Raw genomic sequence first — 27,329 nt, forward strand, 5'->3', positions numbered from 1 at the left:
TCTTGTACAACATTTTTTATCAGAAGCAGAAACTCCGCTGCAATGCTTTAAGGCAAAGTATGATCGATATTTGTATTGAAAAAACTAAAAGGAACTGCCAAGAAATCTAAATTGCCAGATAAAACTCACACAAAGAGCAAGCAGAAGCACCCGTTTCATGGAGATTTTTTTTAAATTTTATTTGGAGAAAAGTGAACAAACTATAAACAAGACAAAACCATCGCCTGTCATGTGCCTAGCGCTGCTTAGCTCCTTATAGTTTCTGAAAACTCCACGTCCAAATTTGGCTTTCAGTAAATAATGGTAAGACAATTATGTGTACAGAGAATTTTGCTTTGCTGCCTCAACTTCGTATTCAAATGCCTGTCTCTACAAGCGTGGTGGGCGTGGGAGCAGCTACGTGATGCGGCTCTTCAATTTTGTCCGTTTTTTTGCCCAGGTTACTTCCTATCTACAGCTTGGCGCCCAGTGTACTTCGGATGCGTGGAATTGCAGTGACGCGCCTGTGCGTTTCGTCGGCCTTCACGATGAAAATTTTGACGACCAACACTGGCAACCCTGCTGGATAACCTCTCCGTGGATCAAGGCGTCCGGATCGACTATGCCATCAACACCCGTCGTCGATAAGAACTGCTGGCGTGCTCCGGAACTGTTCAGTGGGCGTGGGAGCAGCTACGTGATGCGGCTCTTCAATTTTGTCCGTTTTTTTGCCCAGGTTACTTCCTATCTACAGCTTGGCGCCCAGTGTACTTCGGATGCGTGGAATTGCAGTGACGCGCCTGTGCGTTTCGTCGGCCTTCACGATGAAAATTTTGACGACCAACACTGGCAACCCTGCTGGATAACCTCTCCGTGGATCAAGGCGTCCGGATCGACTATGCCATCAACACCCGTCGTCGATAAGAACTGCTGGCGTGCTCCGGAACTGTTCAGTGGGCGTGGGAGCAGCTACGTGATGCGGCTCTTCAATTTTGTCCGTTTTTTTGCCCAGGTCAGTAACGACTCTTGTCTATACGCTAGTAAATCGGACAATGCCTGTTTGTTGCTGTTCCCACGCCCCGGAATACTTTTGTCTTTGCTACGCGAGTGTGTGATGGTTGTTAAAGAGTTGCTTTTGCTGTCTGGTGACGTGGAAGAAAACCCAGGACCCGGACGCAATACGCGTTCCCAAGAACCAGGAGCTAATGACGATACACAGCAGAAACAGTTAAGTGATCTGTTTTCATTGCTACAAGATATGAATACTCGAACCGCCAAAATTGAGAAAGACCAAGTTGACTTAATCAGTACTGTAAATGAAATCAAGAAGAGCCAGGAGGCTATTCAGAATCATCTATCAGATATTGACAGAAGGCTAACTGTAGTCGAAGGCAAAGCTGCCGCTAGTGAATCTTTGCAGAAGGAATGTCAACGACTGCAAAGTTTTGCTGATAACCTAGCTTGCGAAAATTTGAAACTGAGGGCTAGTCAGGCAGAGCTCGAAGATAGGCAGCGCCGTGATAATCTTCTGTTTTTTGGCCTTTCTGACAGCGATTCTGAGTCCTGGGATGACACTGAAGTAAAGCTTCTGAATGTACTTTCATCCGCCTTGAACTTGACACCATCGGAGCTATCAATTGAACGGGCTCATAGACTTGGTACTTTTTCTGAGGATAAAAGCAGGCCGGTTATTGTGAAGTTCTCATCTTTTAAAACTAGGCAAAAAATTCTCTCTTCAAGTTCTAAACTGAAAGATAAAGACATTAAGGTAAGCGAAGATTATTCTTTCATGACTCGGCAGGCACGGAAAAAACTCGTAGAATTTGGTATCGCTCAAAAGTCTAAATTCAAACTGCGCTATAATAAGCTTTACATGAACGGCAAGTGTTACTGTTACGACCAGCTTAATGACAGCGTTTCTGAAGTTCGCAGTACTACAAGCTTTTCACCGGAAACTACTGTACAATAACGATGCGTGAGGGGTAGTGGGCGCTCCTCGGTGTCTGAGCGTTCATTATCGTTCCTTTACACAAATATTAGAAGTGTCGTGCCTAAACGTGATGAGCTATGCGCGACTATCGATGCATGCGATGCTGATATTGTTTGCCTTACTGAAACGTGGCTTTCAGCAAAAGTTGATAGCTCTGAAATCTTTCATTGCAATAAGCATTTTACCACTTATCGGTGTGATAGGGGTGACAGAAATGGTGGTGGCGTTTTGATAGCTGTTGCCGACACACTTTTTTCTTCTCCTGTTCATGTCGTCACCAGTTTAGAACTTGTCTGGGTTGAACTGCGCACGCGCTTTAAAAAACTGATCTTGGGAGTTTGCTATCGCCCTCCCTCGTACAGTGCCACGTTTGTTGAAGAACTTCATGATGCTATTTGCGCCATTACCGTTCGTTTTCCAAACGTTCCTACTGTTTTGGTAGGTGACTTCAATTTTCCAACTATATTTTGGTCCAATGAACGTTCTTATGTTGATCCTTTTTCTACAGAGTGCGATGGTTTTTTGCGCATGTGTGCCGACTTTAATTTCTCCCAACTTGTTACCCAGCCTACCCGTGTTACATCTTCTTCGTCAAACTTGTTAGACCTTGTTCTCACCACGTCGCCTGATATCGTTGCTCCAATATCTTGTTTGCCAGGTTTAAGTGATCATTACATTCTCCATTTTTCAGTAAATGTCGCGATACCACACCGATATAACACTTCTAAATATATCCGTGACTACCAAAAGGCAAACTTTGATGCAATTAATCGTGAACTCGCTGCTTTTATCGATGAATACTTGCCCTCTTTTCATGACCGCCCAATTGAAATTAACTGGACCCTTTATAAGGATAAAATATCCTCCCTGACTAATTCTTACGTTCCGCTGCGAAAAATATTAACTAACAACTGTTCGCCCTGGTATAATTCTTCACTAAAACGGCTATCAAACAAAAAGAAACGTCTGTTTCGCTCCGCCAAAGTGTCTAATTCTATGCCCCGATGGGACGCTTACTATTCTGCTGCGTCTGCATATAAATCGGCACTAAAACAAGCTAAGGAGTCATTTTTTAGTCATACTCTTCCATCGATGCTAATAAATAACCCAAAACAATTTTGGAACGTGGTTAAGAAAACTGACCCATCTACAATCAATCTGAAAACTACAGATGAACAATTAATTCCTAGTGAAATGTGTGCTGATGTTCTTAATGATGTGTTTACTGCTTCTTTTACGAACAATTTAATTACCGAAATTCCTCATTACCCACCGCGTGACTTCTTTGTTATGGACCCCGTTATAATGGATCCTGTGGGCGTAGAAAAAATAATTGAACAACTGAAGATGTCATCATCATGCGGAGTGGACAACATTAACTCAAAATTTTTGAAAAATACTAAAGTGTATAGTGCCATTATTTTTGCCGAACTGTTTAAACAATCTCTTGAGTGTAGCTGTGTTCCTAGCGACTGGAAGGTGGGCAAGGTGGTTCCCCTGCACAAGTCTGGGGACAAACATTCTCCTAATAACTACCGACCCATTTCACTTACTAGCATCCCATGTAAGATCATGGAACATGTCATCTGCTCTCATCTCGCCAATTTTCTTGAATCGAATTCTTTCTTCAGTCGTTCCCAACACGGGTTTCGTAAAACATTCTCATGCGAGACTCAGCTTCTATGCTTTTCACAAGACCTTCATTTCATTCTTGACCGGGGTTCCATAGCAGACTGTATATTCCTCGATTTCTCCAAAGCTTTCGATAAAGTTTCTCACCAATTACTACTTTTCAAATTAAGTAACCTCAAACTCGACCCTAACATCGTTTCGTGGCTTCAGTCTTTTCTCACTAACCGTTCTCAATACGTGACAGCAAATAAATCGAACTCTCGTTCCTCTCCAGTGGGCTCAGGCGTTCCCCAGGGCTCCGTACTTGGGCCCCTACTTTTTCTCATTTATATTAATGATTTGCCTAACAGCATTGCTTCTTCTGTGTGTCTCTTTGCTGATGATTGTGTTATTTACCGTGAAATTAACAGTGACTCTGACATTTCTGTTCTTCAGTCTGATATTAACCAAGTTTCAGAGTGGTGTAAATTATGGCAAATGGAGCTTAACATTAACAAGTGCAAACATATGCGTATTTCTCGTCGTAACAATGAAGTAGCTAATTACAACCTCAATAATACTCCTCTTGAAACTGTGTCTTCGTATAAATACCTTGGTGTGCACATAACTTCCAATCTTTCTTGGAATCTGCATGTAGAATCTATTACTAACAATGCTAACCGCATGTTGGGGTACCTGCGCCGAAACTTTAACCTTTCTTCTAGTTCAATAAAATTGCTTCTTTATAAAACCCTTGTTCGTCCTAAATTGGAATATGCAGCCTCTGTCTGGGACCCTGGCCTTGCATCTCTAGAATCTGAAATCGAATCTGTTCAAAACCGCGCGTCACGTTTTATACTTTCCAACTATCACCGTAACTCCAGTGTTACCGTTATGAAAACAACATTATCATTACCACCGCTTTCACTACGCAGAAAAATTTCTCGCTTATTCCTATTTCACAAAATCTATTACCACAATCCTGTCCTTAAGAGCCAGCTACTAACTACCCCCACATATGTTTCAGGTCGCATTGATCATCTTCACAAAGTAGGTGTTCCGTCATGTCGTACTAAACACGCCTCTTATTCTTTTGTTCCAAACACTTCTGTCAGTTGGAACCACCTTCCTAGGCACATTGCTGATATTACGGACCCAAATTCTTTTAAGACTGCCGTATGTAATCTATATTTATAGATGGTAGTCAATTGTTTTTGTTCGTTTTCGGTAACATTGTTGACTGTCGGAAATGTTTTTTTTGCCTCAACTGCTTTTCCGCTTTTTTTTTTTTTTGCGCCAATCCTCTTTTTTTTTTATCACTTTTCGCCGTGTTATTGTTTCTTCTATGTTGTTTTATGCTGCACTGTACCCTGTACCAATGTATCTTTCCCACTCCCCTCTTTAATGCCTTCGGGCCCTGAGGGTATATGAATAAATAAATAAATAAATAAATAAATGTTTACCGTGCGTATGAACCTGGTCAGTTGGACTTGGAGGGCGTAGCTAGAAGTCTCATCGCAGTCCAGGCAAATTCCGCTTCCTCTAAGGTGTCAACGACAAGCGTAGGGTGTCTATTCACTTTTCTACTTAATATCTTCCTCTTTTGTAATCTTGTGTGCGGTAACGTTCCTACTGGCGTCTTCATATCCACACCTAGCTATATTGTCATTTATCTAAATTCAAGCTTTTTCACCAAGATTTAGTTGTACGCGAGATTCTTAGCAAAGCCAGAACAACACCATAGTTGTGTTTTGAATAGACAGGTTATTTTATAGAAGCGAACATTCGTTAAGCTTTTTTTGTTCCGGATTTCTCTTTCACATTCACATCCCTGCACAAGGTAGTAGGTCAGAAATATTTAAACGCTGGCTAGCTTCTTTGAGTTTCAGAATAGTGCTGGTAGCTCTGTACGGAAATTTTGCATCTCTTTATTTCAGTCCAGGAAATTTGTTACACTATTTACTTAATGTGTACGTTGAAAACCACAATAACTGAAAACTCGATAAAATTAAACCACCAAATAATATCATCGGTACGAAAAGCAGAGGGGCGTAACTAGCAGAGATCGATAAAGTTAGAACAAAAAAATTGTGTGATGTCTAACTCACAAACGTGATCTTAGAAGCACCAGGTGAAACTTAGCACTGAGCCTATCTTCAGCTCCACGTGCAAAACTCAGCCGAAAAGATGATTGTTGCTCATATCGCCAGGAATATGTAGAATAAAGGCCTAAATTAGGATACAGAAATATTGCGATCTATGCACGGTAGTTTTCCCACTCATAAGGATCGTGGTTCGAATCACGTTCAAATTATTGAAATGTGCATACTCCGAATCTAGTAAAGAAAGCATACAGGAAATATTTTTTTCTTTCATCGAGACACTCAGTCATATTAGAATCTTTGTGTCAAAATATTTTGAGGCATTCCATAAAATGCATAACATGGCCATTCACAATGTATCAGAGCCAAACATGACTGCCGCAATGCAGGCAAACACTGCCGCATATCACCGCAGTTTGCCAAGGGCACATTGTCGCTACAAGAAATCAGGAGTGGCCACTCTGGAATAACAGTCGTAGTCCTTGAGGCTTTTTCTTGTTTCATTTCTAGTGTCGTTCTTACAAGTGGCAATGGGGAATAGCTCCCCATGACATTCAACCGTGATTGATGGCTTCATGGCATCATATTTGGGCTCCACTTCTGACTTCACACATTTGTCATTCGCAATGCAGGCGTACTTGGCACTTGGTCATTCACGCCAGCGTGGGAGCTTGAAGGCTGTCTGTATTTCACGGCATCGTCTTTCCTTTGCCCTCTCTCGTGCTGTGTCTATCCCTGCCGCATTTTATTCAAAACAGACACCCTTTCATTCACGCTCTTGTACGGAAGAAGGCATTTTGTGATTTCATCTTTGCGTTCCCTTCTGCATAATTCTGACTCCGACGGAAACATGGAGCAGTGTTATTTGGCAGTAAGTAAGACGATCTGTTTGAATGTTTTTATGTGGGTCATTTTTACCAAGCCGCACTGATAACGCAACAAGCCCTTTTTCTCTAATATGAACACAGATAAATGGAAAACTTTAAATGAGCCCAGTTCAAAATCATAAAGTCGACCAGCCTGAGTTCATCTCAAAACATTCATTTGCGTGTACATTCAGCGAAACCACACTATATACTGAATCCTAAAGAGGATACAAGAAAATCTGATCTCATTCTCATTCGATCATAACTTGTAACATCCATCGTCATCAGAATTCTAAATTTCCTTGTTTTCCCAAAATGAAGAATATATAAAATCGGGACTTGTAGCATGAAACATTTATTGTTCGTCATCGTTATTGCTGGACATAACTAGCTGGTCGCAGTAACTGCTTTTTGTCTTGCTTCAGAAAGCTTTTCTCAAGATGTATACTCCCCATTCTTTAATTTATTATGTAGATTTACCCTCTCAGCTTCGGCCTAATCTGTTCTTTATCGTTCACCGCGATTTATTTTAGTTAGGCAACACAATATATAAAAAGCACGACTCCATCAATATCTCTTCTCTTATTGCTTGCGCTAAAAATGACAAAACTGTTGGCGTAAGCCCGTGATAAATTTTTCGTCCTCCCTGTCAACATGATATACGAAATTCATATTTTATTCATCGCCGGAGAGTTATACGCTGAGGAGTGAATAAAGCATCGCGAAAGATAACGTGGATATACAGTGATCCGGAGTTAGTGGGCAAGGAAATTGTCAGTGAAGAGGTTAGGCTAATATTAGTGTTTTCAGAACGTTAGCTCTGCTACTCCAGCTACGAAACCAGGGCCCGTTTCTGTGTTAGACAATGGTCTTGAAGCTCGGTCAAGGTTAAACTAGGACTTATCCTGACGACGCGGTTCAGGTGATCACCAAGAAGAGGTTTGGTTTATTTTATGCATTTAACTTCCCAAAGCGACTCTGGCTATGAGAGACGGCGTAGGGGAGGGCTGCGCAATTGTGGACCGCCTGGGGTTCTTTCCGTTCACTTACATCTTACCGCACACGGACGCGCAGCTTTTCGCCTCCAGCGGATAGGGGCCACCGCGGCGGGGATTCGATCCCTCAGCCTTGGGTACAGTAGTCGAGCGCCCTAACTACTGCACCTTCGCGGCTGGTGATCACCGTGAACTGTGAGAGGCACATGCCTTTCTTTTTCTATAAAACAAATATTTAGCCTCCCTTGCGACGTCTTCGCTTTGAATATGGATGCACTGACTGCATTTGTAATTCTGTGATGTATTAAGTTGCAGCTTGTAGGTAATTGCGAATAAAATTTAGCTTTATGTACACTATCGTCATATTACAGCTCGCATTTTATTTTATTAAATCGGGGTTTCAATCCTTACAGCACATACGTAAAAATGAGGCCGAATAATCAGCGACTGTATCGACAACTCCCGTATATGACAAATTGAATACAAGTATATACCGCAATGAAATATCGGACCATAAATAACAGAAAAAGTGTACATAGAAAATAATAGATAGAAAAATAACAATATTTTTCAAATGAATTGAGCAGGTAAACTTGGAAAAATTGAATAAGGCATTTAAACATTTGGTACAAAACGGAACACACCTGAAAAATCTAAATGCTGAGCACAAAAAATAATAAATGCCACGCAGGTGATGAATTAAAACAAGGTGTCACGTACGATTTCCTAAAGATAAAACTAAACTTTGACTTCATTGATAAATCTGATTTTGTTTGCTTGGTGGTTGGATCATGAAGAGTATCGAGGCCCAGAGCATGATAGGAAATAAAAAAGAAAATGTGTGCCAGTTTGTCCCTTGCTCGTAGAAGTATTAAATTTTGGTTCGTTGCAAACAATATTTAGTTATCGATGATTAGTGAATATGGGAGAGGCCTTCGCCCTGCAGTGTGTATAGTCAGGCTGATGATAAATATGATGATGATGATGGTGATGATGATGATTAGTGACCTTTGTGCGGATAAGCGACACAGGAAGCTCTACATTGATTAACTTACGGAACGGTATGCATACGGTACATTTAACGATTTTAATGGCTCTCATGAGATATGTTTATGTAGTAACGCTTTAGCTTTCAAATCATTCGAGTTATAAGTATTAATTTTGTGCTCAGATTTCAATCGTTTGTATAGTTGTCAAGTGCATGTTGTAATTGCTTCATTAGGAAAAAATATGAGAGTGGGCGAATGCATATTAGAGATTGGTAAAACGACTCACTTCAGTGAGCGGCTCTGAACAGCTCAGCTCACTGAAAGGAGCCAGCTCATTTGAACTGCTCCACAGCTCACCTAAATCTAACTGTCTAAAGGCGAACTGTCATTGTCTCGCTCTGGGACGGCTCGCTTAGGGACGACCCTCAAGCGTAAATTAAATGCACCGTTTTTTCTTTAATCGTATGATTTTCATAGCTCGAGTCTGCCTTAGTCATTTCGCTCTTTTCTGAATTGCGCTTCTAGCCCCTCCCCTCCTTTTGCCTTATCTTTTTCGTTCTTCATATAATCTTACAACTAATTTTTTAACTTTGGCACAATTTTTCTCGCGGCCTAAGGCTCCGAGCCGCCCGGTTTCACCCCTTGTTCTCTTTCTACTTGGAAACAGGCTTCTTCCCCTATCCACTAGCCCCCAGTTGTCTAACCTTCCTATTTTCGTGGACATAACCACCCCGATTATTTTTTCATTCATAAAATTCGTTGATTTAGTCGTTGATTCATTCATGAAGTCATTTTATGTCTACTTCAAGCCGTATCCGCTACCGTTCATGTTTTAAGGTGTGGTTTTATTTTTTCAAGGCATCTACTTCCTCTTTAGACCACACGACGCGGTTCAGCTGGTGCTGTTTGTAATGAACAAAAAGGATTTTTTTTTTCTGCTGGGCTGGCTGCGTTAAGGGCTTTACATTCGAGATTCGCATTGTAAAACAGCTTGAGAAAGTTAGGCATAGCAGGCATGGAAGGCGTTCCAGTCGTGACAAGCACCACAAGACGCATGAAACCGGCGAAGACACAAGAAGCATACCCGCAGCATTGCCTAGTCGCAACCTAACACTTTACGTGGAGCAGGTGCAGCAGCGTGTGCATAATTTTGTGCGCACTAAGGCATTTCATAGCGCGTAATCATACGTTTTATGTTAATAAACCTTTGCGAAATTCGTGCAGATCAGAACAGGAATCCTAGCAACTGTAGGTCGCCACGAAGAGGACATGACACCTATTAAGGTAGTACTCATCTATGAAAGCCAGTGCTGAGTTGTTTATTTGCCGAACTGTAAATACGCGGAATTCGCAAACTACAAGATAAATACACACAATCAAAACGAATGCACGCGTCCGAACCACCGTGTATTATGTAGTGATCACACAGGAGGCTTCTATTAAACACAATATATTTCAGGCGAATAGTGGGAAAAGAAAACAGGTAGCTCAACTTAAATTTTTGCTTAAATTTCCGATTTCCGTTGAGGTCTTGATTGTATAAAATGTGGCATCGGACGTATACAGATCGATGATTTCAGTCGGGTTCTGGATCCAAGAAATCCTTGTCTATATAAAGAGAATTATACAATATAATGGCATCTTCGAAGTTTGATATTTAAGCGTGGAGGGCATATGTAAGGCAACAAATGGCACTGCGAAAAGGCGAAACCCTTACCTTAGACGGGCGCTACCGACCATTCAGAAGGGTGGCTGCATTCGTTTGGAGGATGCACCTAAAGTCTGCCTTTTTGCACTATTTCCAAGTCAGATGTGGAAGCAGGCGCGCAGCTCTTCGCATCACATGAGAGGCCGATCAAGCTTCATATCGCACTCGTTAAGTAAGCCGTGTACAGCTTGGCAACTGAACATTACGATTCTGTGTGCTTCTGGAATTGCCTACATCAAGAGCTTGGATTACCTGCGGTGGTATCACGCAGGTAATCAAAGAACACTGGCGCATGTTCTTTGAGACATATGGTAGCTCCTTTTGTAGACCTTGCTCAGCGCCGCCGACTTCTTGCCATGTCACTTTGGTTTACCTGGGGTACTGCGATCTTTCGAGAGGCCCGTAAACGCAGGCTTTACTGTTACCTTCGCAACACCTCCGCCCTGCTTGCTGAGGGGGCTGCAAACGTTAGAAGGTTACTTAAAATCAAGCAATGACTAATTTCTTGACACGCACTGTGTGCTTGCCCAGTGATCGCTAACCTTAACTGAACCCACCAACGCAGAAGAGGCTTTAGCACCCCGCACTACCACCACAGCGAAAGAGGTGTAATAGGCTTTCGAAACCCACCGCTGTATTCCTACGGTTCCATCCTGCAGTCGTAGACGCTGGGAAATTGAGCGGTACGATAAGTTTTATGTATGCCATCCCTGGCTGCTTCAGGTGAAAAAATTGCTGCAGTCCACTTTGTCTACCTTTTTTGCACAAGACCCTTGTATCTGTCTATAGAGGTAACAAAATTGTGGGCGCTACTGGTAACGTTCGAGTTCCCAGGACTGATCTACATGGTAAGACGTAGGATTATGAGAGACGCCGTAGTGGAGGACTCCGGAAATTTCGACCACCTGGGGTTCTTTAACGTGCACTGACATCGCACAGCACACGGGCGCCTTGCTTTTCGCCTCCATAGTTGCGCTACCTGATTTCTAGGGCTCGCTTCCTGTCTCCGCCGCTCCACCGGGGTGGTGCAGTGGTAAGAGGCCCGACTACTGCGCCAGAGTACCCGGGTTCGAACACGACCTCAGCGGCTGCGTTTAGATGGAGGCGAAACGAAGAGGCGTCCGTGTGCTGTGCAATATCAGCGCACGTTAAAGATCCCCAGGTGGTCAAAATTACTCCGTAGCCCTCCACTACGACTCCCCTTTCTCTCGTTCCACTTTTATTCCCACCTTCTTCCCTTCCCTTATGGCGCGATTGAGGTGTCCACTGAAAACAGGTGAGCCAGTTACCGCGCCTTTCCCTTACTATAAATAAATCAATCAATCCTGTCTCCGCTTCAGTTATTCCACCTTCCCTCCGTCATCTGATATGAGATGATGTAAATCAGTGGTCATTACGATGCAGCCCTTTCGCACTGACACTGCGCGTGCAGTGATTTACCACTGCTAAAATACCCGATTGATTTATAGGAAGGGAAAGGCGCTGTAACTGTCTCACTTGTTTTCTGTGGACATCTCAACCGCGCCGTAAGGATGGGAGCAAGGTGGGAGTTAAAGTAGGAAGAGAGAAAGAGGAGCCGTAGTGGAGGGCTACGGAGTAATTTTGACCACTTGGGGATCTTTAACGTGCGCTAACATCGCACAGCACACGGACGCCTCTTCACTCGCCTCCATCGAAACGCAGCCGCCGAGGTCGGGTTCAAACGCGAGTACTCTGGCACAGTAGTCGGGCGTCTTATCACTGCACCACCCCGGCGGGGCCTGCTAAAATACTGAAACAAAAAACTGAATATATAGAATACTGCTATTTTAAGCTGGAGAGTTTGACTACTAGCCCTAATATGATCAACCGAAAATAGACATTCCTTAACCTAAGTATTTTCCTGCAAATAAAAGAGCGCACCTGATGGCAACCAATGAAGGAGACCGTCACAGCCCTCAAGCGTCGAACCACGATGGGTTCAAAGCCTTGTATTTCATGTTTAGAAGCCTGATCAGCCGCCACTTTTTTAACGAGATGGCCGATCATCACCTTTTGGGACAAAATTATTCGCCCTCTTCGAAAACTAGCAAGAAAACCTAGATGCTTAAAGCGATGACAAAGAACATTGGTCAGTGCTGGACCGACAACGTCCCTGAAACCAAAAAAAAATTCCACAAGGAGACGGATCAGCCGACGATCCGGGGGCCACCACGGCGTCTGCCGTGGTCGCACATGCAACCAGAGGCTCGGGCGGAACAGCCATATGCTATTAAAAAGCCATGTCACCACTACTCGCTGTTCCTTGCACTGGTGACCGGGAGTCGAACTCGGCAAAGTTTCTGATCTAGCGCCATCCGAAGAGTATATTTTTAATTAGTACAGATCTTTACCTCACTCAGGTGGCTTGGCAGAGATGGCCAAAACTGTAGGCTTTGCGAGTATAAGCGGCGGAAGTTCGGTGCCCCGTAAGAGTAGGAACGGCGCATCGCGGCCTTCACCGTCTGAAGGTCATCACCGCAGAATCGGCAGGGCAGAGCACAAGTTTCGTCTTGGGGACCGTGGTCGCCACAGCGTCCAAAAAACACACGCTCAGCACTACGCCCGAAAGGGGTCTGAGGAGGTTCATTGTCGGTAAATGCGATACATACCTTTGTAGTCGAAAGTTATGCGATGACCATCAAAGTGTGTGTAGTTGGTGAATGGAGACGTGGCTGCCATCTCCATCCGCACGTACCGCGTTCCAGTCAGAACATTTATGGGGCCCCATTTTTACCTCTGTGATGGAAAAGATAGCCATGTTGGCGGAGGACCTGGACGACCGTTTCATTTGTAATGTAAGGCGGCAGGAAAATGCAGGTCACCATGACCACTTGAGGCCCGACAGGAACAATGGGTATATGCTCGCTGTCGATGACGAGGCGGCCGGTATCAACGATTGCAGTCATGGAAGCCATGCTCTGCTCTGTAACTTAGAAGGACTGGGCGCCCATATGCTGGCTACAGTAAATTTCGGGTAAACCAACTATTGAAGCTACCGCATCGACGACGGGTTTGGTGGAGGAAGAATTAACATTTATTCGGTCCGAAATAATTCGGTGGTGCATGCAGGCACCAGACGGGGTGGTTCGCTAGTTGCGGGCCCCATATGGTCCCAGCAGCTCCTGGCACCTGTCCGTCAGTGCAAGCTAAATCGACAGGACGAGGCTGGATAACAAGGTCTCCCATCGCTCAAAGTGGGGGTGTTTGAGGGAATGGAGGACGGGGTGTCTTGGGTTTTGTTCATTCTGCCAAAACGTGCGGTAAAGTGCCCTTTTCGTTTTTGCAAGACGGAGAGAGCATATCGTGTTCCACAGAGTACATGCGGTTCATCAGTACGGGATGCGCAAGCGGTCCCGCCTGCGCTCGACGCAGGTTCGTTTATTGTTGTCTGGTGAGTTTGGGGTGCGGTGCTGGCTGTCTACACCTTTCCTATCGGTACATCCAGGTAATGTCCCGAAAGCTGGTAAGCGGATGCGGCAGCTCTTCAGGCTGGTGCTCGCCCCGGGGTGACGTTTCTCAGGCATGGTATTCTGAGATGGTGCTGCCTGCTATCTGCGAGTGAGTTGGACCCCCCTGCGGAAAAGTATGTAGGCTGTTTTGAGTCGGTGACCACGGTGTCCACGCTCGGTTGTGCGAGTGCGAGGAGCCACGGCCGCTTCTTCGGCAACTGCGGTGTCTGTTATCTTTATATACGCGCTGACGATCAGCCTGTCTTTTGACGTAACCACCCCCGCTGCATGGTCACTGTGGTTCAAAAGCGAGGCGTCCGCATAGAGGACCCTGGAGGTCTCTTCCAGCTTCCGGGCTATAGCTTTGGCCCGCGCGGTGCGCCTCTGGTCGTTCTTGACCGGTGCCATCCTCCAGGGAAGGGGTTTGGTCTGAATAGTCGTCGTCCAGTCTCCCGGAAGGGCTTCCTTGAGGGGTACTGGCTCAATCTGCCATCATATCTTGCGTAGGACGGCTCGTTTGTGTATCGTGTGACTGAGCCGGATTCTCTGGTCATAGAGGTGGGCTTCAATGCGATCCTCCACTGTGTTGTGGCCCCATGTCTAGCAGTTTTTACGTGGACGAGTATATGGGCATGCACAGTGCTTGCTTCATTGCCTTACGAAGCATCGTGTTTAAGGTGTCCCTATTCGCCTTCGTCAGCTGGAGATAGGGGCGGAGTAGGTAACGCATAATACGACGAACGCGCGTATCAGGAGCATGGCAGAGTCCTCTTTGATGCCTCGGCTTCTGTTAGATGTCTTTCTAATTATACTGAGCATCTGTTCGGTTCTAGTTTTGATCTTTTTGACGGCGGCATGTGCCTTCCGGTCGGTGTGAAGTAGTAGGCTGAGGATCCTAATCTGCTGTGTTGGCCTGATGGCCGTTCCGTCGATGGTAACGATCACGTTCGGCGACAGATATCTTAGATTTTCCCGGTTGCATCATAAGCAGCTCTGGTTTCTGGGGAGCGCAAATACGTACGTACGACTTTGCGTACTCGTGCACGATCGTTGCCGCCTTCTGCAAGGCTTCCTCCATCCAGCCAACAGACCCGGCTCGATGTGTCCACACCGTATTATCGTAGGTATAGAACGCGTGGTCCACGTTTTCGATGGATCCCCACAGGCACCTGTCTGTTTGTAATGTAAGACGACAGAAAAAGGTAGGCCACGGTGGCCATTTGAGGCCCAAAGAGAACAATGGGTATACACTCGCTCTCCATGATGAGACAGTCAGCTTCAAAGATTAGTAATGGAATCCATGCTTATCACTGTTACTTGGACGAACTGAGCGCCTGGGCTGAAGCGGCTAGGCAGCCGGGACACTAGTAGAGGCCTCTTGCAAGGCTACCTCCTTAAGATGCTCCATTTCAGACCTCTGGGGCACCTGCCGCATATATATCCTGATGTATACTCCTCATCCTGCATACTCTGTGACTAAAACACCAGTCTCTACTATATACTCTGGGATTGCCCTTGAGACACCCTCCCGCAGCGTTGCGGCTTTGGAATCAAACCAGTGGGAGGGCCGCGTTGCTCAGCTCCGACGGGGACACACTGATCCGGGTCATGACAAGAGCCATAGAAGTAGCCGAGCGCAACAAGCTCTTGACCACTTGATGGTGCTATACTCCCACAATATTTTATTACTTCCTGTGCGAAGAAAAAAAAATATGGCCGATTTGAATCGTTAATCAAATACGAAGTAGGTGCGTAGCACCGCTTATCCCCGATATACCTTTCAAGCATACAATTCAGCGATTTACACTCTCTCCAAACTCTTCCCTCAGCTCACGCAAGAGGTGGCCAGCAGTCACAAAGACAGACAGCGCCGGCGGTTGCGCTTCCAAAACACACAACACACAAACCTAAGGCCCAAACATTCCGATCGTTGCCCTTGGTCGGTTGCACCCGGGCGGCGGTTTCAAAGGGACGTATGTCAAGGCACCTTCCGAGAACCTCTCAGCGGCGTGTACCTTTCTGGTAGGAGCCTTCGCTTGTAGTCGAGCATCCCGGTACCCTGGAGTTTCTACCACACGTTTCTTCCTCTTCGCTTCGGCATCCATTTCACGCCGACGCTCAGTGTCTTGAGCCGTTTCGTGAGCAAGCTCAGCACGTTTCCTCGCTCTTTGTGCTCCTAAATTCTTGCACCGTTTAGCTGCAACACCAGGTTCAGCAGACTCACGTTCCCGCAGCCTTCGTAATCGTTGTGCTTCAGCATGTCCAGCCCGGCTAACCTGCGCCGCAATGCCAGGTGGACCGGCTTCGTCCATTGCGACGCGTTGCAAACGCACACACACTTGTGCAACGCTGCACTGCGACGGCCGCCACGTCCGGAACTGACACGCCCCTCTCTCACTGTCTTATTCTCTAACTGGGTGCATCATGTTGTCGCTCCGCCCCCTCAGTGTTAGATCGCGGGATGTAGGCGTCTCCACTTTCCCTTCCTCCTCTCAAGTTCACGGAGCGATGGATGGACAGAGAAAGAGAGAAGCTTCTACTACAGCTCTGCGGCTGCTCCACCTCCTCAATGCTGAGACGCGTGGGTAGCCACCTTCTCTTTCTCCGCTTCCAGTTCACGAAGAAAGAGAGTGAGCGGCTTCGGATAGACCCCGGCAAAATCCGTGATGGCGGCTAGTAGTGCTCCGCACCAGGGAGTACTTGCACCGTGCTCCGCACTAATAAAGTTTAACTTCCTCCTCCTCACTTGACATCACAATGGAAACGGATGCCTTGCCTTTCGCCGCCAGGAAAAAGCGGCCGCCGTGGGGGGAGGGAGCAAGGTAATGTGTTCATAAAAAATTTGTGATGGATACTGTGCCTTTTAATTCCTTTTAAACAAATAGTTATTATGCCATATGTTCAATCGCTATTAACTGAAATGAATTCTTGAAATAACAGCCATTTGCAACGCGAGGAAATAACGTTAAAAGATCATTGTCGGCTACGTTGCTGCACACCACTAAATAGAGCAAATAAAAATTTTAGAACTTGGTCATTCATTTGTCTTCGTTATTTAACATGACCCGGAACCTAGTCACGGGATTAAAGGCGGAACACTGACATTTTCCGCCCAATGTTTCAGGTGCGTAATGAGCTGTGTCCCTGCGTCCGTCAATGCTTGAGATTTTGCGACTATTTTTGGAGGCCCAATGAGCTGGCGTCGCAGCGTGCTTCAGTATTTCAGTTTTTACGAGCATCTTAGGGGCTGGCGTCCCTGCGAATTCGTGAGCATTTTTAGTAGTATAATGAGCTGGCGTCCCTGCGTGCTTCAATCCTTCAGGCTTTTCGAGCATTTTTAGGGGCTGGCGTCCCTGTGCTCTTGAAGCCTTCAGAATTTGCGAGCATTTTTAGGGGCCTAATAAACTGAGACAATCCTCACATACATTTCTTCAGAATTACTGCGAAAAAATTCGCGAGCATTTTTAGGGGCCTAATGAGCTGGCGCCCCTGACTTCTTTAATCATTCAGAATTTTCGAGCATTTTTACAGACCTAATGAGCTTAGACGATCCTTCAAAATTTGCGAGACCGATTTTCGACCATTTTAGGGGCCTATAATGAGCTGGCGACTCTGCGTACTTCAACCCCCGGGAAAATGCGTGCGTACAACCATTCAGGCAAATTCTGAAGGATTGCCTCAGTTTATGAGGCCCCCAAAAAATCTGGGAAATTTGCTCTCGTGAATTATGAAGTACTAGAGCACGCAGGGACACCAGCTCATTAGTCCTCTGAAATTGCTTGCGAATTCGTTCTTGCAAATAATAAGGGAACGTCCCCACCCTGAAAAATTCCTGTAAAGTGTAGGTCACGCGTGCATCTAAATTTTGCTTGTAAGGATTATCATGTGATTCCAGTGTTAGGCGATTCATTTTCTAAAGGGTTCGTAGTGTGGCTCAGGTCGTTGATATCCACCTCCACCACCAAAACGATTGAAAAACGGTTGAAAGGTTCTAGTGAACGATAACAGACCCCCAGTTCACGTCCTCGCTCATTACCGGAATCTTTACTCGGAATGGAATCAAGCACATTTGTTCCCCACCTTATTGCATCATCAATCGGCGCAGCAGAATGCGTGCTACAAACACTAAATAAATAATTGTTCAAGTAGGTGCTTGGAGGTCAGGTTTCTGGGGTTCTATGTGTCATCCAGGAGAGTCTTGATAATTTCTGATTGCCTACCGCTACATTCCAAGCAGCGTGACTTATGCACATCCGCACAGTCCTCAACATCAAACGCAGCTTGCGTTTGATGTTGAGGACCATGTGTTTGTGAAAACAACGCGCGATGAGAATTGTCATGGGAAGAAGGAACACTGTCAATTGTTGATATTAGTGACCTGCATGGGGACAGTGTGTACTCAGCGTCGCTTTGTACACCCCGGCAACTTGCGACCTCGGCTTGCATATCCCATTGCAAGTCCTGCGCATCCAGTGCAGGAAGAGCAATGAATAGAGCCTTCCACAGATGTCCCTGTGCTGGCGCCGAAAACCACGACTGCATCGGAAAAGTCCGCGATGCACCGCCAAATACCAAGCTACTGCAAGACTCGACTGGTGTAACGCCTGACACAGGACCGGCGGGTCCTATGGCAGATCTGACTTGCAAGTTCCCACAATCTACCGAAGCCACACTGCCGCCAGCCCCCATGAGAGCTTCGCAAAATACAACCGTTTTGTGCGAAGCTCTCATCTCTTCGTAATCGTTGTGCTTCAGCACGTCGAGCCCGGCGAACCTGCGCCGCACTGCCAGATGGAATGGCGTCGTCCATTGCGACGCGAAGCAAACGCACACACGCTTGTGCAACGCTGCCCTGCGATGGCCACCACGTCCGCAACTGACACGCCTTTCTCTAACTGTCTTACTGTCTAACTGGGCGCATCATGTTGTCGCTCCGCCCCCTCAGTGTTAGATCGCGGGATGTAGGCGTCGCCACTTTCCCTTCCTCCTCTCAAGTTCACAGAGCAATGGATAGAGAAAGAGAGAAGCTACAACTACAGCTCCGCGGTTGCTCTACCTCCTCAATGCTGAGACGCGCGCGTAGCCACCTTCTCTTTCTCCGCTTCCAGTTCACGAAGAAAGAGAGCGAGCGGCTTCGGATAGACCCCGGCAAAATCTGTGATGGCGGCTAGTAGTGTTCCGCACTAATAAAGTTTAACTTCCTCTTCCTCACTTGACATCACAATGGAAACGAATGCCTTGCCTTTCGCCGCCAGGAAAAAGCGGTGGTGGTGGTAGAAAACATTTTTATAGGACAAATACAGGGGGTTATGCGTGCGCTGACCCTGAAGGGGCTAACCCTCACAAACACTAGGTGGAGGTCCCTAGTTCGGGACCCCAGTGGCGTCTCCCGCCGCTCGGGCTCGCCCGACTAAGGCCCATTAGGCCTTCAGGTCAGAGCAGCCGAGCAGGGTCGCCTCCCAGTCCTCCCGGGTTGGGTTGGGGTGAGGGGGGATAGCCGGATTTGAGGCAGGCCCACACCATGTGGTAGATGTCCGAAAACACCATCCCACAGTGCGGGCACCTGCCAGAGAAAGCAGGGTCGAAGTGTTTTAGAGCTGCCGGGCACAGCAGTGTGTTGGCATAGAGGCGGAGTAAGAGCCGCTCATCCGCCTTTGAAAGGCATGGGCGGGGGTAAAGGCTGTGGCTAGATTGGTAGTAATTTACGATATCTTTGAATGTATAAGCCGGATTAGGATCAGCGTCCTGGTCGGAGGGGGAGGAGGAGGAAACTTCCCGGAGAGAGAGCGCGCGGGCGGCGGCGTCGGCAGCCTCGTTTCCAGCCAGCCCCTGATGAGCAGGACCCCAAATAATATATCGGGTAGCGGGGTCCCCCATGTAGGAGCCATGTTGAAGTATTCGGTAGGCTAGATAAGGGGTCCAGCCCTGTTCGACATTCCGACAGGCCCCTCGCGAGTCGGAAATTACATATTTCGAGTCAGAGTGGGAAGCAGGCAATGCTAAGGCGACCTCCTCCGCATGAGTTATGTTGCGGGCCCTGAAGCTAAGACCATTGACTGTTTTCGCCTCGTGGACGACTGCGGCCGTGTACCACCCCCCATTGTGCGGGCCAGAGGCGTCCACATAAAAAACGCCGGGTTTAGAACCATAATGGCGTGCCAGGGCTTCCGCCCGCGCAAAAAAATAGCGGGTGCCCGCAGAAGCGCAAGCGCTTGTGGGCGGGCAACGGCAGTCACAGCGGTATGCATTCAATATAAAAACGCTGATAGTGCACAGTCAGTCAAAAAAGAAAAGACTACTGTGCCGGAGTTCCCGGGATCGAATCCCGGCCTCGGCGGCTGCGTTTCGATGGAGGCGAAACGAAGTGGCGTCCGTGTGCTGTGCGATGTCAGCGCACGTTAAAGATCCCCAGGTGGTCGAAATTACTCCGTAGCCCTCCACTACGGCCCCCCTTTCTCTCTATCCACTTTCACTCCCACCTTCATCCCTTCCCTTACGGCGCGGTTCAGGTGTCCACAGAGCAAGTGTGACAGATACTGCGCCTTTCCCTTCCTATGAACCAACAACAACAAAAACTGGTACAATGCATATATAGTTTTCTCAGTACAATAAATAGCTAAAAGACACTGAAACCTATTGTCAATAAACGTAATGAAATCGGCAAAAAAAAAAGAAAAAGCGAACATAAATTACAAAGAAGCTTAATAGCTTTCTTCGCGACCTGCAATCCACGCTTTCAGTGCAGATTTAGTAGCCTTCATAGAATCGCAACCCAACACATGTGCTGGTAGTTTGTTGAAATAGTAAGGAATATAAAACTGTCGTGTCATTTTGCCATAATTGGTATAAACCCTTGGTACCTTGTAACGTGCTATGTGCCTAAGGGACTCTCGTTTTTTATCTTTTTGTTTGAACTGGTTTGAAAAGTAATTTCTTAGAATTACCACTTGCACGTACAAGTCATGCAGGGGACTAACACCTGCTTCAGCCATCCTGGTGTTGTAGTCAGCCTTCTCATAAGCAGTTCCATACAGCAAATTAGTGCAGATTCTGCACAACAACTTATCAACCTTCCTAATCTTACAGGGCGCACACAATCCATAGACAGAAATGCCGTATCTAAGAATTGATTTTCCCGAAGATTTATACACAGTCTGACGCAACTTTACAGGTGCAGTGTATTTTATACGATACAGCTGCACAGAAAGGGAACGCATTCGCTTTAATAAGTGGTCAATTTGAGACGACCAACACATATTAGAATCAAGATACAGGCCGAGATATTTAACACTGTTCGAGTAGGGCAGCAGCGAACAGTCACAATTGGTACAGTCACTACCATGCAAAAGAATCGACGCGGAACGATCAGCATTCTTGTGCGGATTTCGGAAACATATCAACGCAGTTTTCTTTTTGTTTATGTATATTTGATTTCCAGAAAACCAATCTACTATTTTTTTGACATCGTACTGAGGTAGTTTCGGTGCCTGTGGGCTTGATTCATGGAATATTACTAATGCCGTATCATCAGCATACTGAAATAACCTTGCATTTAATTTTAAGTCAACCATATCGTTTAAAAAATATTAAACAAGGGCCCCAAAACAGAACCGTGTGGTACGCCGTACTGAATATCAGAAAAGGTACTAAATGATTCATTAATTTTTACTACTTGTTTACGATTAGACAGATAGCTTGCAAAATATTTTTTATATGGACCACGGAATCCAACACTTTCCAAATTTTTTAACAAAACAGAGTGTTCTACGGTATCGAATGCTTTCGATAAATCCATAAATATCCCAAAAACACATAAATTCTCATCCAAATTACCATTGATAAAATCGCAGCAATCTTCGAGAAGCTCAACCGTACCAATATTACGACGAAAACCATACTGTGTAGTACTCAAACATGAATACTTTTCACAAAAAGATGTCATATATTGGCGGACAATTTTTTCCATCAGGATGCTAATGACCGGCAGTATGGCAATCGGTCTGTAGTTGGTTGGATCCGACTTTTTTTCCGACTTGTAAATTGGTCTTAAAACTGAGATCTTAAGACCTGGCGGTATGTCTCCTGTATTAAAACAACCATTGAGTATATGTAAAAGTACTTCTTTAAGTATAAAGTAATTGCTCCGCAAATCACGCAACCTAATCCTATCGTATCCTGGTGGTTTGCTATCTGGTAGCGTCTGAATAAGGTTCCACAACTCTTCGTCATCAACAGGTGGAAACGCGGCCGAATTGATTGTTTTCTTGCCTTGGTAGGGAATGGTAGAATCATTAGTTCGCGGTATCAGAGGTATGAAGAAAAGACTGACGGCGATTGCCCATGTTCTCTCCTTTCTAGGAGGAAAGTCCTGTGGCGCGTCAGTGCACTCTATGCTGCAACTATACCGTTAACTTTTCCTGGGTTACATGCGGTACAGCTTTCCAATATTCAATAATATTAGGAAGACGAACATCGAGATCCTCCAAAGCGTGCAAGCTCAAGCTCTCCGCATCTGCCTTGGACTGCCAAAATGCACCTCAACGGCAGCAACGGTTCTTCTCTCCCGCGAGCATCCCATAGCTACATATATTGCTGTTGAAACCATGAGGACACATATACGACACCTCACCCGGGTTTCCCGTCACCACCTGGCAACTATCCCAACAATTAGACCACATACTGCATTTGCCAAAACCATAGCAGCTCATCGTACCTACCTTCCTTCACAGTTCACTCCAGCTTCAAGACCGAGTTTACCCACATGGAGCCTACATGAACCGGAAGTTTACCTATCTATTCCGGGAGTAAAAAAGAAAACGGGTGTACCATTTCCTGCCTTGAAGCAAATGACGTTGGGTCACCTGTATTCTATGCACAATAATCGTGAACACGTCTACACCGATGCATGGCTCAGTTGCTTGAACAAGCTCCGCGGGGTCCGTAGTGATACCGTCGAGGTCCATCGTGCTGAGGATCAAGACGACGTACCCCACCCATTCAACTGGTGCGGAACTGGCTGCGTTACGTGCAGCTATTGAATACATCGGCCAGGAACTTCCAGGTGTCTGGTCCATTTTTACGGACTCGAAAGCAGCACTTCAAGACGTTCAAGCTGCGCTACGTCGTGGATCACATGAACAACTAACTGCAGAGATCCGCGTGCTATACCACGGCGCTACATCAAAAGGTCATGATATAATTTTCCTGTGGCTACCTGGACATTGCGGTAGTGAGGGAAATCACCAGGCAGACCAAGCTGCCCGTTCTGCACACAACAACGGAACTACAGTGAACATTCCTATATCTAGAGTTGACGCAGCTTGTCGGCTTCGTTTCTTAGCGGCGGAGCTAACGCTTTCAGCCTGGAACAAAGGAGAATTTTCCAATCGACGCCTCAGGAAATTAGACCCTGGGCTGCGCCTTCGTGTTCCCCCTAACAAAGGGCGGCGCGAAACAACACTGATGTGCCGTATGTGGCTCGGTGTTGCATTAACCAAAAAATACGCTTATGTGATGAGAATGGCGGATAGCCCTAACTGTGAAAGATGCGGCGGCGAAGAGACCACACAGCATCTCCTTTGCGAGTGCCCTGCTTTTTCAAGCGAAACATATGCGCTGCGTTCGGCTCTTGACCATCTTGACAGCCATCCTTTCACAGAGGAGAAAATCCAGAGGAGAAATCAATAACACTGGAACCATCTGTTCGTCAAGGATGTCCACTGTCTCCACCGTTGTTTGCCTTATAACTGGAGCCTCTCGGTCTCAGTGTAATTATCAGTGCAGCCATCCGTGGTTTCTCTCTACCTGAATGTGAAGTTAAGTTCTTAGCCTAGGCGGACGATATCGCCCTCGTTTGGTCTGACAAAGAATGTACTTGAGGTTTTACACTTGACTGAACAGCTGCGATATATCATGCGCAGCTCTTAATTGAGATAAATCCAAAGGCTTTTGGTTGGGCAATTGGGGCACTGAACCAAGCCAGTTTGGAGGCATATGTTGTGACTGTACTCCTCGTTAGCACCTAGGGGTTCGCCTGCAACAAGGTCGCCACAGCTCAGCCTACTGTGATTCACAAATTGTATCTATGCGGCGACGAACACAGGCTTGGATGCGTAGGGAACTCTCAGTGTACTAGGGCACAGGTCTGTAACATATTTTTGATTGCAAAGCTTCTGTATATCCTTTAAGTCCTGCATTGTGCGAGGAGGATGGTACAAGTTATATATAGAATATACGCAACATTTGTGTGGCGCTCTCAATGAGAGCCCATGCGGCGTGACAACTCGTTGCTTCCCTTAGAGCATGGTGGAGTGGGCCTTGTTCACTTTTGTGCATCAACCTGTTTCCCGTTTTCTTTTTTTTTCAAACCAGCAAACAACCTGCTTCTTGTGGCTTCGCTCATTAGTCGTCTTATTCCTTGTATACCTTACTTATTCGAGCCGACTGGGCAGGCGCGGGAGGGGCACTTATGAGGAGTCCTTAAGGAGGTTGCTGACACTTTCAATTTTCTCACTGGGCGTTTCTCTGTAGATTACCTGTATAGCCTCTCGAAAAAGCAGATAACCCAGTCATTGTTCACTACACCATTGTATCGGCAGCCTTATATGGGGTTTTTGGACACCACTGTTCTAAAGCATGTAAGGCAAATGTGCATTCAGGCAGCTGCAAAGATGTCCGTTTTCAAACTAAACACAGCGACGTTGCCTGTCAAGGCATTTATTCATGCTAAGGAAATGTTTGTGCCCTGGACGATGAATTGCCGTCTCTGTAACGTGCCTGAGACAAATGAAGTTTGTTTTATTCTGTATCGTGATGCTATGTTGTTTTTGAATATACTACAAAGAAATCTTAAAAAGGACATTGAAATTACACCATATACAATTAGATCTTTTAATCCTGACAAACTCTTTCGTGCCTTATGATCTATTTGTGCTGATGGGACTGTTCAGTCTTTGAAAAAGCCGTATGATGGACAGGCATTCCAAGCTACCAAGATCGTTGATTGATTGATTGGTTCACAGGAAGGGAAAAGAGCAGTATCTGTCAGACTTGTAGCTGTGGACACCTAAACCGTGCCGTAAGGTTGGTTGGTTTGTGGGGTCTAACGTCCCAAAGCAACTCAGGCTATGAGAGACGCCGTAGTGGAGGACTCCGGAAATTTCGACCACCTGGGGTTCTTTAACGTGCACTGACATCGTACAGCACACGGACGCCTTGCTTTTCGCCTCCACCGAAAAGCTGCCGCCGAGGCCGGGATTCGATCCCGCGTCCTTGGGAACAGTAGTCGAGCGTCATAACCACTGCGCCACCCCGGCGGGGCGCGCCGTAAGGGACGGGAGGAAGGTGGGAGTGAAAGTGGAAGGAGAGAAGGAGGAGCCGTAGTGGAGGGCTACGGAGTAATTTGGACCACCTGGGGATCTTTAACGTGCGCTGACATCGCAGAGCGCACTGACGCCTCTTTGTTTCGCCTCCATCGAAATGCAGCCGCCGAGGTCGGGTTCGAACCCGAGCACTCCGGACAGTAGTCGGGCGTCTTACCACTGCACCACTCCGACGGAGCGCGTTCGTAATGCAAAATCTACTTTTTCTGTCTGCTTCCGTTTGCTCCGAAACCCTTAGGCATTTAAAGAAAGAACTTTAGGACCTAATGCTGATTCGGGTATTTAGTTCAGGAAGCCAATAAGGTAGACGCGCGACCTGAGGTGGCACCATGAATTTGCTTTGCAATCACATTAAGCGGGGCTTCTCGGTCCTTCAGAAGAAGGACGGGACTTTTTGGGAGGATGTTCCTCCGGGCGATCTTGTAGTTGTTGTTGTCCTCATTAATGGCGCATACCCACAAGGGGGATTGGCCAAGACCAAGCGGTGATTACAGTTTCTGATATTCCATCAAAACGCAGCCGCCGAGGTCGGGATCGAAACCGGGTACTCCGGCACAGTAGTCATGCGTTTCACCACTGCACCACCCCGGCGGGGCTACCAAGATCGTGCAAAATCGTGTTTCGGGAGCAGTGTGCTTTGGTGAGGCGTGTATATGCTGCGCGCGAAGAACCTCCAAGCTGGATGCCGTATCTAGATGCGCATGTTTGTTTCCCAGAATTCTGATGTTTTGATAATGGTGCATTGTCAGGCTAGTGGTATGGTGAGCTCGTATTAAGCAGCCCGGTAACTTTAGACATGACCAAGTTTCAGTAGGGGAAGGTTTTATTTTTTTTAAGGAAGTTTCCCATGCAATAAAGAAAAAGAAAAAAAACGCGGAGCATGACTCAGCGGTAGAGCACTGGGCTGGTGATCCAAGGAATGGAGGCTCGACTCCCGCATGGAGACTAATTTTCTTTTTAATGAGGATGAGTAGCACACCTCTTAAGCGTTGCTAGGCAACGCCGGTAGAGCTTGGCGAGGGGGCTGCGCAGCTGGTCTTGGCTGTGACGTCACGGCACACGGCACACAGCATACAGCTTACAGCATACGTGAAGTTCGGCTTTGACCCTCGTAGTGAAGCTTTTCGCTTCAAAAATAAACTGGAAAAAACTGAAGGGAACGTAAACCTCTGAGAGGATGATACGTTACATGTGCGAGGTACCATATTCGGCCGCAAAAAAAAACGTCTGGACAAGGTGCGTTTCTCCAGCATGGGTAGTTTAAAAGCACCTTGTCTAAGACTGAACAGCATAACGAAGCTTCTATTCCATGTGCGTCATAATCAATGCCAAGAATATGGATTATGGCGCTGTGAGTAATTTGTAGGGCGCCATTGAGGCTTGCTTGTGCCAGCCAATTAAAAGATAATTGCTTTTGCTAAAATTCAGAGCAGCCCATGACACCTTCCCGTACCTGTCGAAAAGATGAAGGCAGCGCTGCAGGCTTGCTTCAACACACAGATACACCTTAATGTCGTCAGCATAAGCAGTTACTCGCAGCGTCTGACACCCTCCGAGAGTGAGGCCACGGATACTTTGGTCTGTAATGATGGCCCTCAAATAAGTCTCTAAGCTGAGAGCAAACAAAAGAGGCGGGGAGAGGACAACCTTGTCGGACACCGCGGATCACAGGGAAACAGCACTTTCCCACGCATACATCACCAATGTAGTTTGAATGCCATCATAGATGCTTTTAATTAAACATATGAAACTTTGCGGAAACTGAAAAGCATCCAGAACGCCGAATATATGCCCATGTTCTAGCCGATCAAAAGCTTTATCTTGATCTAAAGAAACAAGGATAACACTAGTTAAACGTGTATGTTTGTGCGCAATAATGCCTTTAGTGGTTTGCTGCAACCTATGTATTTCCCTGCCAGGATTAGAGCACATGTGATGGCAACCAATATGGGAGGACATCACGCCCCTCAAGCGTCGAACCACGATGGCTGCGTGAGCCTGTTGTCTACGTTTAGAAGCGTGATCGGGCTCCATTCCTCTGGACGACATGACCCAGGATCACGTTTTGGGATCAGAATTATTCGCCCTCGCCGACATCCGGCCGGAAAATCTAAATGTTCAAAACACTGGCGAAGAACATTGATTATTACTGGACCGAAAACGTCTCGGAAACGTAAATAAAATTCTACGAGGAGCCCATCAGGCCCAATTGACCCGCGTTTCATTGACTCTCAGGCT

The 27,329-nt window shown here is 46.3% G+C and overlaps 1 protein-coding gene across 1 annotated transcript; it reads left to right on the forward strand.

Moving 5' to 3' along the window:
- The first annotated feature begins 390 nt into the window (after positions 1 to 390).
- Positions 391 to 4,757, forward strand: LOC146176762 (uncharacterized). The gene has a single exon (XM_084582950.1). It carries the CDS (start codon positions 404 to 406, stop codon positions 1,946 to 1,948), a length of 1,545 nt encoding a protein of 514 aa, XP_084439076.1. The 5' UTR covers positions 391 to 403; the 3' UTR covers positions 1,949 to 4,757.
- Positions 4,758 to 27,329: the final 22,572 nt, after the last annotated feature.

The sequence above is a fragment of the Amblyomma maculatum genome, chromosome 10, assembly GCF_055883805.1.
Source record: "Amblyomma maculatum isolate TAMU_Amacu chromosome 10, ASM5588380v1, whole genome shotgun sequence".
Lineage (NCBI taxonomy): Eukaryota > Metazoa > Arthropoda > Arachnida > Ixodida > Ixodidae > Amblyomma > Amblyomma maculatum.

Excerpts from the sequence above, each read along its gene's own strand:
- LOC146176762 (XM_084582950.1), top strand. The coding sequence starts at position 404 with ATGCGGCTCTTCAATTTTGTCCGTTTTTTTGCCCAGGTTACTTCCTAT.